Source organism: Vipera berus (genome assembly GCF_964194415.1).
Source record: "Vipera berus genome assembly, chromosome: 1".
In the NCBI taxonomy this organism is placed as follows: domain Eukaryota; kingdom Metazoa; phylum Chordata; class Lepidosauria; order Squamata; family Viperidae; genus Vipera; species Vipera berus.
In genome coordinates this window covers 202,900,932-202,914,625 of record NC_138202.1, presented here as the reverse complement: position 1 = coordinate 202,914,625, position 13,694 = coordinate 202,900,932, and the positions used below count along the sequence as shown (strand labels likewise).

At 40.5% G+C, this 13,694-nt stretch overlaps 1 protein-coding gene across 1 annotated transcript in view; it reads right to left on the bottom strand.

Moving 5' to 3' along the window:
* Nucleotides 1–13,694, bottom strand: part of JAG1 (jagged canonical Notch ligand 1) — a 63,984-nt gene that overhangs the window by 32,600 nt on the left and 17,690 nt on the right. The window contains exons 4-5 of the mRNA XM_081313428.1: nucleotides 6,092–6,346; nucleotides 3,188–3,248 (exon numbers count right to left, since the gene is read on the bottom strand). Coding sequence (XP_081169554.1) covers nucleotides 3,188–3,248; nucleotides 6,092–6,346 — 316 coding nt within the window. The remainder of the gene's footprint in view (nucleotides 1–3,187; nucleotides 3,249–6,091; nucleotides 6,347–13,694) is intronic.

Sequence of the window (13,694 nt, the reverse complement as noted above, 5' to 3'; positions counted from 1 at the left end):
AAGCCAAACTGAAGCAAGGCTAATTTTAGCAGAGGAATTTATTAAGTCTTTCCACATTAACATACATCCAGCCACTGTATGCTTTAAAAAAAAAAAAAGAGCCTGGCTTACAAAATGGGTCCACTTCATCTTGATCAGGTCTTTTTTTTTTTTTAATGTGGGGTGGGGGAGTCCGCATCACTTCCAATGAGAATGAGATAAACTTCCATACGGTTTTGTTTTGGGTCTTAAAAGCAGCTTTGGCCGGGCTTTTATTTTTATTTAAACTGCTGCGTTTGTAACAGAGCAGACTGTGACTCATCCCAACTCAGTGGGAAAAATAAAAATAAAAAAGAACATGGCATATAGTTTGGTTTCCCTGAGTCCAAGAAGATAATTGAGGCTGGGGTATCAGGAAGGGCAGCTCTGCTGCTGGAGTGTGTATGTGTGTGTGTGTTTGTATATATATATATATATATATATATATATATATATAAAAGAAGTGTGGGAAAGTTGCACCTTAAGTAAATAAGGGCAATAATGCATGTCTGGGCAGCAAGTGGGAGGCGAGAGGCACAGGAAGGCTTGAACTCTGGAAACAAAGCCTGTTGTTCTGGCTAGCAAGGAATGCAGGCAAACCCTCTAAGGCACATTCAGCCGGATGACAGAAGCACAAATCTTTTGCTGCTTTGGCTTGTGCATCTCTTGGGATCCAGCCCAACCAAAATAGGGCAAAGAAATACGACAGGCTGGTTGAGGGTGAGTCTGCACGGATAGACAGCCAAAGCAAGAACCTTACCACTTTTCCTCTTCTGGATAGCCTGTTAGGGCTACTTAGATTTCGATCCGATTTTCTCCACAACAAAGGCACGGGATATGGCCTACCTGCCCCCCTCCCCCCCACCACACACACACCTCCCCTCCATTCCAGGCAGCCCCGGGATGGAGCCCACCTTTGGTAGAAAGGCTTTCAAAAGCAAGCAAGCTCTGATGACTGAAAGGGGAAGGGCACTCGAGTTCATAATTAACATGTCTCTTCCCAACATAATCATATTCCACTTCTGCAACTGAGAGGGGCCTCAGGGGAGCAGCCATGCTGGGCTAGTCCTGTTTCAAACAGATTCCTCTCTTTTGCAAATACTGTGCAGCTGCAAGGTGGAAGCTACTTCTAACATGGAGCAAGTGTCCTGAGAGAATGCAGAGTATCCTACTGCTGCTGAAGGAATGTTGTGTACCGCACAAGGGCCCTCCCGGGGTGACCAACTGGCAGCTCCACTTACAGATAGTCCTTGACGTACGAGCACAATTGAGCCCAAAATGTCTGTTGCCAAGCAAAACCTTTGTTAAATGAATTTTGTCCTATTTTACAACTTTTCTCGCCACAGTTCTTAAGTGAATCACTGCAGTTGTTAAGTGAATCTGGCTTCCCCATTGACTTTGCTTGTCAGAAGGTTGCAAAAGTTGATCACATGACCCGGGACAGTGGAACCATCATAAATATGCGTCAGTTGCCAAGCATCCAAATTTTGATCATGTAACCATGGTCATAAAGTGTGAAAAATGGTCATAAGTCACTTTATCACTAATGTTGTAACTTTGAATGGTCATTAAATGAACTGTTGTAAGCCGAGGATCTTCTCCAGGCAGACATGGATCAATAAAGGCTTGACAGCTGCCAGACAAGTAATAGTCCTGTTTTCTACAGAGAGGTGCTTATGGAGTTATTGGCAGTGGTCTACTTGACTTTTGAGAGGACACAAATGGGGTGGGAGCCGTTACCAGGGAGAGGAAAGCAGGGAGTTGATTGGCTTTGAGATTAAGAAAGAGAGAGGAGTGCGTTGGCTTGCCAAGATATGATTGGGCAGGCCTGGGGATGATTGGTTACAATGCTTGCCAATGGAGGGGGAAAGACGACGTCCGACTGACCCCCCCCCCCTTTTTCACTGTGCTTGCCACCACTTTTTGGAATATAAAGCTATTCTCTGGATTCAGACTGGCAAACCTCTAAACCTCAAGTGGTTCCCTGAGGCCAAAGATTTTCTTGACCTCCCCAAATGCTTCTGGCTTCGGTGACCGAGTCTCAAAGTCAGACTAGGGAAGAAACTAAAAATCCCACAATATGTCTGAGTACACAGTCAACTTCTGGAGGGCCCTTCTGCCAGTGTCAAGGCGCTTCCCTTTCCTGCGCCTGAAACGCAGGCAGCAATTACTCCGGAAAGAAAGGAAGTGTTAAAAAGCAAAGGTTCCTAACCCCAATGCTCACCAGCCTTACCTTAATGCAAACCCAATTCAAAGATGGCAACATGCAAGCTGTTCTCCCACCCCACCTCCCCACCCCAACCTTGTCTGCTTGCCAGAAAAGACAGGAGACATCAAAGAACCACAGCAGCCCTCTGCCTCCTCAAGAAGATCTACAGATGGACAAGATTCCATCCAAGCTATTAACCTCTCATCACTCTGAAGTCTGGCTCCCAAGAGCAGAGGACCCAAGGAGGCCGCATTAATCCCGTCTCAAGAATGCTCAACTTGTGCCTACTGATGGGAAAAGTTGAGGGAAAGAAGGGAGGGGAGGAGATGGAGAATGCTAAAACCATTCATATAATTACACTTACTAGAAGTTAATGCCTCCAACGGATTACCCACTAACGCTGGCCCAAGAATTTAGCTGCCATTCAGTATAGAAGGTAAAGTCGATTTGACTTCCTGCCCCCAGACCCAAATTTCATTTCATTTCATTTCATTTATTATATTTGTATACCGCCCTTCGCCCGAAGGACTCAGGGCGGTGAACAGGGCACATAAAAAATACAGAATACAAAAATTAAAAAAGAATTAAATAAGAGCCCGAGCTAAAAACAGTAGAATAATATTAAAAATCCCCAATAAAAACCCCAGCACATCCCCCATCAGGCCAGGCCGGCTTGCTCAAATAGGTAGGTCTTCAGACCGCGTCGGAAGGAGCGAAGGTCAGGTGCCATCCGGAGCTCAACCGGCAGCTGATTCCATAAATGAAATACGTTTACATGCAACAGGCTTTTCCAAGATATCTTCCCAAAGCATTGTTTTCTTTCCCGAGCCCTGGGGTTGAGAATATTTGCTTCAAAGTTAAGCATCAAGACTGCCCCAATGCTACTCTCTCTCTCTCTCTTTTTTAAACTTTACAGCAATTCTGAATCATTTAAGAAAGAAAAGATTTCTTTGCTTTTACCTGCATTCTCCAGGCATTTTACAAGAACCATGTTTGGGGTTGCAACCCTGACGACAGATTGCTGAAAAGAGAAAAACGGAGAAAATTAAAAAGAAAGGGAATGGGAGAAATAAATGTACAAAAGAACGTTTCTTGCACCTTGAATCCCCTGGTAAGTTTAATAGCCCAGTCAGCACTAGTAAAAAAGAAACTGAGATTCTTTTCTAAGCTGACTTTGTAATAATGCCGCTTGGGGTGTGTGTGAAAGCCCTAATAAGCAGGCATATACATAGAATGAAGGCTACTGCTAAGCTTGTAAGCTGCCCTGAGTCTTCGGAGAAGGGCGGGATATAAATGGAATTAAAATAAAATAAATTAAATAAATAAATTCTTCACGCCAGCAGCCTACAAAGAAGGGGTCTCAACTGCTCGGTGAAAGCCTCATTAACAAATTTACACGAGCCCAGTGTTGAAAGTTGTACAGGCTTTAATGGCCTGCAGCATTTTCTGTCTCTTAAGCAGTTTATCCATTTATGCACCCACATATTATAGCTGCAAGTCATTTGCGCAAAAGCACCTTTCACCCACTCCAACAGTGAAATGTTTGATGATTTGTAACGCACTGATAGCACCGTAGACAATGCATAACAGAAAAGCAACCAAGGTTCTTCCACTTGCTTTCTTAGCATTAACCAATGAATTTTTTTTAATGCTTGTTTGTGGGTAGGAATATGAAACATAGCAGACTCAGAAAGGGATCATTTTCAAATCAAACAAAATTGTCTCTAGCTTTGAGGAAAGAAGTGCATGCCAGAGGTAGGTAAGGCCAAAAAGCAAAGCAGGCATGGTCATTCCACTATCTTACACATTCACAGATTCCCCATACTCTTCTTGCATGTGTGCAACAATGTGGTTTCCAAAGGTTTTCCAGCGGAAGCCACCTGGCAAGCCTAAACGGCAGGTGAAGGTATCAGGGTACAGGCCATTTTTAAGCAGAGGTTTCAGCATAGAGGGAGTCCCTGTCCAATTGCAAATGCAACAAGTGTAGACCTCAAAAAGCTTCTCACAAGGATTTCTTTAAAAGCCAAACTAGAGAAGAGGAGGGTAGGCCAATTTGTGGAAGTCTCATGGGCAAAACATTCTTAAATTGACACCCCAATATTAACTTCTGCTCTAGTTAGTAGCAGCAGCAGCTCAGGTAGCAATCTTTCCCCATCATTCTGCTACCTGCTCCTCTGTCTTGGCAATCTGAGGGATCCTCCGTTTTGGCAATCGGTTTTGGCAATCGGTTTTGGCAATCTGTACACCTAGGGCTGTGCGGTACAAAGTTAAGCAGTCCATAATATGAGATATAGTTGCTTTTTAAAGAGAGGTTATGTTTGGTTATTTAGGCATCCCCAGGCTTTGGGGACTGGTGGACACTTCTGGAATGTAGAGGACATCCTGTGGGTGCTTGCTAGACGTTGGCTACTGGGATGAGGTTCATCCATTCGCAAAATGGCTGATGTAGAGGGTATAATCCCTAATTATGATCCTACTTGATACCTATGGAAGCCCCTCTTTTAACAGAACCCCCCATTTACTACTGTCCTTCTTCAAGGAAGGGAGGAAAGCTACCATTTTTAATTTCTAAAATAAAATGAGGTCTATTAGGCCTCAGATGCGTTCTTGGCTATAAAGAAGCTTAGGTTTTGTTTTGCAGCTCAATATGTATATAATTTTTTTTAAAAAATATTCCAAAAAATACAATCACTCTTTCTCACTCACTTACTGACTCACACATACAGCCCAGGAGGACAGGGAAGATTGATCTATATTAAGTCAGGATCTGCAAGCATAGTACTACCTCTAAGAGGCCACATTAGACCAAGTCGTATGAGGTACTGAATGGAAGTCACAACTCACAAAATAATCATGCATTATTAAACTGAAAACAAACACAGCTTGGGAGGTCTCCTGGATATATCACTAGCTGAGAAAGCTTAGGCATCAACGTTAAGGAGTTTTGTTTTGTTTTGCCAGCTGCAGCTCTCCCTGGAGAAGTCAAGTTATTCATCCACTAGTGGTGTCCAAGCTGGATTGCTGTAACACAGCTTTTATACTGTTCAAATCCTTTCGGTCCCTTCTTCACTGGTAGGGAATGTAACTGTTCAAGGATGGCTGTATCAGTAGGCTAAAGAGGTTGGTTCGTGTGATATCTGCATTGTGCCAACTGCACTGTGGGCAAGTAGGTTTACTGATCTAATCTGCTTTTCAAACAAGTTAAACTGGTATCATCATTACAGCTTTCAGGAGGAACATGTTCTGTTTATCTGCATCTTGTATGGAGCAGTACTTCTTTTACAAATGAAGGCGAATATACGCGTCTCAGGATGATGTTGCAGGATCCAATCTGGCTTGGTCACCGGGACTGACTCTAGAGAGAAGTTCCCTGTGAATGGGCTCCAGCATGCGCCCGAAAGCTTGGAAGACAAAATCTGTGCTCCTGGTGACTGACCCGGATTGGATTCTGTAGTGCTTCTTTTACCTGTTTGGATTTGTTCACCATTCAACTTCTAACCTCCCCATAAAGGCATTACAGTTCTGGTAACTTAAATATGTGTTCATTCCTCCATGTTTCCCAGCATGGAATTTGCCTTTACCACAGCAATAAAAAAATCTTGGATGTTTGCTAGAAACATAATAATAATAATAATAATTATTATTATTATCTCTTGACGACATCTGTATCTTTAGTCTCCTTACTCAGTCATTACCAACTCTGACCTCATTAGCATATATGTGAAGGTAGAACTTGTTTGCCTAAGTTCTAACAAAACCACTTCTTCTGAGCAGATGTTTAGTTGGCCTAAAAAGATAACCTCTTTGGCCTCTAGAATTTGGGAGTGGAGGATGTACAAGAAATAGAACATGGGTATTACAAACCTCTGTTGCAGTCTGGTCCCATCCAGCCTTCCAAGCAAGTTTTATTGCCATTCTGATCACAAGTATAGTGTCCAAAGAAGTCATCTCTTGGTCGACAAAGTTTGTTGCATCCAAAACCATAGTAGTGTTCATCACAGGTGACCCGGATCTGGTATTCAAAATGAGCTACGCCAGAATTTTGCTTCAAGACCTGCCACTGACGGCTTGGATTGATCATCCCAGAGTGTGACGCCTTTTCAATAATGCTATCTGCATCTGACATGAAAAAAAAAAGAAGGAAGAAAAATCAGTAAGAATGAAAGAACCATTTGGGAGGACCTTTACTACAGTGTTAATTCACCCAAGCAGCCCCCCAAAAGTGAAAGATGTGGTAGTTAATGTAACAATATTGTCAAGTCTTGAAGCACCCACCTGCATTGAAGTCACCAACAGGAAACATACATTTTCATAGAAATTTGGGGCTACTTCATCCTTTGCCGTTGCTCTCCTAGTTAGCATTTCTAAGTACACTATGCATATGCAATCCAATGAGCTCCTTATTCCTAACATAAAATACCTCCTTGCCCAGTTCTGCCAACTGTGTGGATAGCATTCTATCCATTAAATCAAACAATTATAAAGTGAACTTTATGAATCAAGAAAATGCAGCTAGAAAACACGTGCTTTATGAAAAAAACGTAACTCTAAATCTGGAGCGGAAGATATGATGAACAAGTAGGAAGGCAGCACGAGGCTGGAACAGCTTTTACAAACAAGAAGAACCCAGCTCCCACTTACAATGTGCTTTATTTTGATAATTCCATTCAACAACCAGATAGCCTTTGCATAGCATTTATAAAGCCTTTGGGCCATATACAGTAGAAGTGTTGCAACAACCTACTTGGACTTGGAAAACCCATGCCAAAAATTTCCAGACCAACGTGTCTAAGCAAGACTTTAAAGCAATAAGGGATGGTTGCTCACCTCCCCAAGTAATTTTTTAAAGCCAGTTATGGTAGTCACCCATTTTTTTAGATGCCAGTTTTCAAGCTACTTTAAGCTATCGTTATATACACGCTTAACTTTGAGTAAGCCTGATTAATTCATAGCACTGATGTCTGTGTGGACATGTAAAGGGCTAAATTGGGAAAATGAAGGTGGAAATAATCTGACAAGATTTCTCCATGATCTCTTTGAAGGAAGGGTTGGTTTCCAGGAATCTCATCCTAGTTCTGAAAGAAAGCCCTCAACTGCTGTGGGGTATACATAACACCTGAAAATTTCACATTAGCATGGAACATTGTGTATAGATCTGTGATATTTCACTTTGTAGTCTAGCCCTGTGACTTCAGTTATCTGACACTGCCATATGACTTGCTTGCTAGCAGTTCTGGGCTATAGCATGAATTTTTTTCAAGGCACAGAAAGAAAAATGGGGAGGAAAGAAGGGAAGGGAAGGGGGAAAAATTGGCAATAATGCCAAGATATACCGTAGGTAAGGTGACAGCATGCCTAATGATAGTAAAGCAAGATAGATTTTAAAAAAGAACCTGCCCAGTTTCCTAAAGATAAAATTTTAAAAAACATATTTTTCTGTTTTGGAATAGTAATGAAAAAGAAACTTATGAGCTTCTGGTTGTTCTCTTTCTAAAGATTATTCCTAATGTTCTGTACCAGCCTGCTACCGGCCCTGCAGAAAAGGCAGGGACAACCCCTTTACAAACGGCAAGAGGCTGGAATTACGCCTGCCAAATTTATTCACATAAAACAGAGCAAGACAAGACACCAACCATAAAACACGAGCTAAGAAGCAGGAACAATCCAAGTGGTTGCCTTCAGCAAACCAGCCCTCCCACACATTCCCCTTAAATACAGTTCAGGGCGTGGCCTCTCTGTGCCTCCTTCCGAGGTGCCCCATTGCCTTCCTCTGTTTACTCCTGACTGACTGCCTCCTGCGTCGGGCGTCCTTGAACAGGGCCACCTGTGGGTCATCTTCATCCACGCTGTCAGGCTCACACAGCTGGGTCTGCATCGTGACCAGATGAGAGGGGCCTTGCTGGGGGCTCTCATCAAGCTGTCCAATCCCCTCAGCAAGCTCTTCAACACCCCCCTCCTCCTCTGAGTCGTCCGACCCAACTGCCGAACCCACAGGCTGACCCTGAATCACAACACCTAAAGCTTCCAGGTTATTTAGTATATACTCAACAGGTTAATTTGAAATGAATATTCTAGCTATATTATGAACCGTGGTGAGCAGATCATGGACTAAAAACATCAACAAACATATGAATGTATTCCAAAGCCTCAAACGAAGTTAGATGATGATAGTCTTATTTAGCCTAGTTTAGCGAATTACAACTTTTCATGGCTGTCCAGGGTGTGTTATAAAATTTCTTCCAACTCAGCTGAGAATACTTCAGCTGGAAGAAACTGAATATGGACTTCCGCATGCAAATTCATTTCTGAAGTTAAGTCTTATTTGCAGAACAGCCATGGCAAATGTAATCCATGAAGTTATAAGAAAGGACAAAAGTCAATTTAGGTATTTCAAGTTGATGACTATGTTACTAAGACAGCCTCCTTGTTTGGTTTTATTTTTTTATCATGTAAGAGCTTCAGGGAGGATTATGTGATCCCACTTGATATTGTGGGAGAGGCTCTGCTCCATTTTTAGCCACAGTTCTATTTCCAGCATTATAGGCTGCTTTAATTATGGGCTAATAGAGGTATTAATACTTCTGAACAATTAAATGCCAATCAAGCTTTTAAACCATTGGAGTTATCGCAAGAAGAATTGCAACTGAAATGTGGAATAGCAGTAAATTCTGTTGAAACTCGTCCTGATTTCACCATGTGATCCAAACACATTAGAAGCCACCAAAGCCTCCAAAACTATTATCAGCTCAGAAATGCTGTTAGACAATTCTAAATCTGCAGATTTTCTTTTAAATAGACAGTTAAAGAACAATGCGGAGGTAGATATTGAAATAAAGAGTAAGAATATCATTAAATCTCTTTAAAATATTAGTTTAGCCAACACAAAAAATGGCATGATGGAAGTTTAAAATGACAGGGGACATTTATGCACAAGATTTGGACTTGTCCCATTAAAGACCAGTTTTGGCTGAATGCTCATATATATTTGTTCAAATGATTTTGAGAAAAGTAATTACACTGAAAGAGACGAGTATGATTTTGAACTCTATATTTTAAAAAATGGAATTTAACATAATCGAGTTATGGATTTTCAGCAAAAAGATTCAGCAAACTGTATTATTCTTTTGACAGAAATACAGCAATTTACAATTTATCTTCAGTTACAATCTTGAACTAATAGTACATGTTCACTCCCTACTTATGAACTGGCTTTACAGGCATAGTGGAAAGACCGATAATATTAAGCTACACACTTAAGGTTTAACGCTATGTTTAAAAACCGCTTTCTGCAAGGATATTATACCTCTCTTTTGAGAACAGTTATGCTGGGAACATAGACCTAGTTACTTATTCAGCTAACAGCTTTCACAATATTTGTTCCAGGTCACTTTGTAATGTAAATTGCATCATAAAGAGCCACTGTTGCACACTTCATTTCTCTAATAATGGAGATACCTGTAGGGCCAATTCACACGTGCAAGTCAACAGATCCCTTATCAAGGGATGCAAGAGCATGCTGCTAGCAATTGCATGACCTCTAGGTCTGCAGAGTTAGCATTATGTTCACATAAAGCTCTGAAGAGACAAGGGGAATGCAACTTATATGTGTAAAATGCTCCGCCTCTGCCTCCCCCCCCCACTTCACCTTGGTATATCATAACATTATTGGGCAGTTATTAGCCACCTCACAGGAAAAAAACAAGCACTCACATAACCAGCTGTGGTAGGATTTTCCACATATTCTTTACTCCTTCTCTCCCCTCCCACCTTGGCAGCTTGCAGTACCCAAAGAAAATTAGTTCAGAGATTGAGAAACCTTCCATTACTAAGCCACAGAAATGGAAGGTTAATGACTAGCAATCCAATGGCGGCAGACAGTGAAAAAAATAAGTAAAGCCAGCCTGCCTAGAGAGAAAGCGATCTGTAGATTTTGCCACTGACCACGCTGGAATCTTACACTTTGAATCAAAATGAGAAGAGAAACACCCCCCCCCGCACCGAAAGCAATTGGTCACTAATAGGGATGTAGGAAAGAGAAGGTATATATTGAGGGATGAAGGTGTTGTCATCATCACCATCATCATTATTATTGATCATTGCACAGTCAGCCAGATGTTCAGACTGGATTTGGCATTTTTGTCTATCTATTGAGTTCTTATCAAGAACCTGGGATAGGCAGATGTGGATGTTTGATGATATTATAGATATCGTTGCAGGATGGAAGCAATTCCTAGTAAGGCCGCCTTTTGCAATTGACTAATGGTGAATTTGTCAATGCCAATGGTGTTCAAGTGGTGCTCCAGTTGTTTTGGGATTATTATTATTACTTCTTTTTATTATTATTATTATTACTTCTTTTTATTATTATTATTATTATTATTATTATTATTATTATTATTATTATTATTATTATTATTATTATTATTATTATTTTGCCTAAGCTCATCACAAAATGTGTTTATGGTATTTGGGCAAGTCAAGATGCACAGATAAAATGCTGTTTTCTTGCTTAAATAGCAGATAATTTAGAAAGGCTAGATCATTAATTTACCTACTAATCTGGTCTGTTGTGGTGGGATGTTTGGCTATTAAGAGCCTTTCAGCTTCTGATATCAAAATCCAATTTTCCAGGGGGGTATATTCTGTACTGTTAAACCAGGACACAGTTGGCAATCAATTATTACTAGGGCAAAGCTGTGCTGTATAGCTTTTTTTCTCTTTGTTAAGGTAAGCAAGTAGGCTACAGCCTCACAAGTTTGAAATAAGGAAGCTATGCCTACTCAGAGACCCATAAGGTCATTATTTATCCATTAGCATTACCATATCACATTCAATGGTTAAATCAATCCTCAAGGCCATCTTTACCCATCTAAGAGTATTCAGAAAGTGGAATACATTTTTTTAAAACGAAATCAACATCCCTAAGTGACCTCAACAATTTTAGATACATAAATAAGAATCCACTTAGATTTAAAGACTATAGAGATTAGGGTAGGGAGAACCAGACAATACATTATCTTCAGAATGCCTTCCTAAGGTCTGCTTGAATTATTAGGAAATATACTCAGAATATCTAACACTATTCAGAATGCATCCTTTTAAACTGTTAGTTGACTTTCTCATTCTAGCAAACTAGAGGTTCCAATCTCACAAAAGATTCCAGACACCTGTAATTTTCATATGTATTATCTCAGCCTTATTTAGGAAGAATTCCTGCTAACTTTCATTATGTTGCTGATGTGTCCTTTAAAAGAAGATGTTCATGATATGTTCCAAAGGAGGAATGCCTAGTCCTACAGGTTCAAGTCCTTTGAAAAAACCAGCATGCTACCACCCAATGACCTTTGCTAGCTATCTTCAGACCCAGTCTTTTACAACCTGCACTGGATTGCAATTCCCAGAATTCCTATGCACCATGGCCGAAACTATTTGTAGGCCAAATTATGAGCCTTGGTGGAGCAGTGGGCTAATGCCTCCTTAAGTAACACCAGCTGCCTGCAATTAGTGCAGGTTCGCATCCCACCAGGCTCAAGGTTGACTCAGCCTTCCATCCTTCCGAGGTAGGTAAAATGAGGACCCAGATTGTTGGGGGCAATTAAGCTGACTTTGTAATAATGCCGCTTGGGGGGTGTATGAAAGCCCTAATAAGCAGGCATATACATAGAATGATGGCTACTGCTAAGCTTGTAAGCCGCCCTGAGTCTTCGGAGAAGGGCGGGATATAAATGGAATTAAAATAAATAAATAAATAAATAAATAAATAAATAAATTATAGTCACTGTAGCTGATTTCCTAGCAGGCATCAGACTGCCTATCCTTTTAGTACATTTGACATCTCCCATCTAAGTACATCTGAAGAAAGCACTTTAAATTGTCATACATTTGTTTTTCAGAGAAAGGACCAATAAAATACCTACTTATGTACCATAACTACTCCATACCTGCCTCTAAACGTATTCTTCAAGAATAATAAGATCTTCATATGCCATATTTGGAAGCACATCAAGGTAACACAGAGAAAGATTCCTATCTTTGTTTTGAGATCCTGGAATTAAAGGCTCGCCCGAACTTGAATAAGATACTATTTGTTTGTGGAGGGCTGCTGAATGTGAACCACTCAGAAAGCTTTAACTGGATGGTATTACAAACAAGATGGTAGACTAGACAGTTATCTTCCAGATATGTTAGACTACTTCTTCCATAATCTATCCCAATTACTGGCTATGCAAGATAAAAGTGCTCAGAACTGCAACATAATTGAGAAAATTTGCTCTTTAATCTGACATTAATAGGGCTTCTGGACTCTAGCTTTAGGGAACAGCACAAAATATTTTCCACAAAATATTTAACACTTCAATTAGTAAAGATGAATGTATTGTTAACCAGTCTAAATATTGTTTCTCCAAAAGCAATTTAAAACGGTTCAGTTACATTAATTAATCTGCCCCATTCTTTTAAAACACATGCAAATTATGAATCAATTGCCATTGCGGTATTGCTTTCTAATCTATTCATCATAAAGTTCTATGAGACCTAATAAAATTTTGCAATAGCAGGTAAACAATGTAATATTGAAAGGAGGAAGTTTGCATTGCATGGCCACCATTGTGATCAATTATGCAATATCAGATCTATTGCAAATTGACTCATGAATTAAGGGCAAAGCTCCATCTCGACGTGGTCAAACATGCTTTTCAGAAAAAGGATTTTAAGTAACTTTTTTTTGGGGGGGGGGATGGCGGGGGTTGGTGGAAAAACTTCACTTCCAGAATGTTCGAACAAATAAAGGATCCATTGTGAAGCTTTAGACATTCTGTTTCATGAAATAAAGATGAGATCTATTCAAAGCAGAGATAGTACAAGATGCAGAATGAAAAGAATTAGGCTTTTCTAGCAAACAAGAGCTTCTTTCAAATGCAGTGTTTCTCCAATAGACTCAATGTGGCAACACCTATATGAGAGTCACTTCTCTTTCATACGTTCTTTATGCTTTTATGCCAGGGCCAATCTTGTATTTTCTAGTTGCAGTGTCCACAAAATACACTTGCTTCTGTAATGGAAGTGTTCTTCATCCTTTGCTTGCCATGCAGAAGAGACCATCCAACCAATGATGAAACCTTCATCATTGTAAGATCCACCATGAGAAAATGTTAGCAAGCAAGTTTCTCTAGAGGAGAGCTTTCACAACAATTTTGGGAAGAAGATGATTAAGGTTGGCTAGATAGAAATGAGACCTACAGCCCTGCACAATGAACTCATTGTTACAACTGCTCTCCTCCTCCTGCTAAAAAGGGGTTCCAAAAAGAACTAGAATCCAACCGAGTGCTAACAGTGAGAGCAGGCATACACGTGATTTAAAAGTGGAAGATGGTGTTGGTGGCAGCGGACATCTGCCTAAATCAGCAAGACCTAGGAAGTCATTTGCTTCTATTTCCAAATTAAGATGCAACGTTAGCAAGCTTTAGAA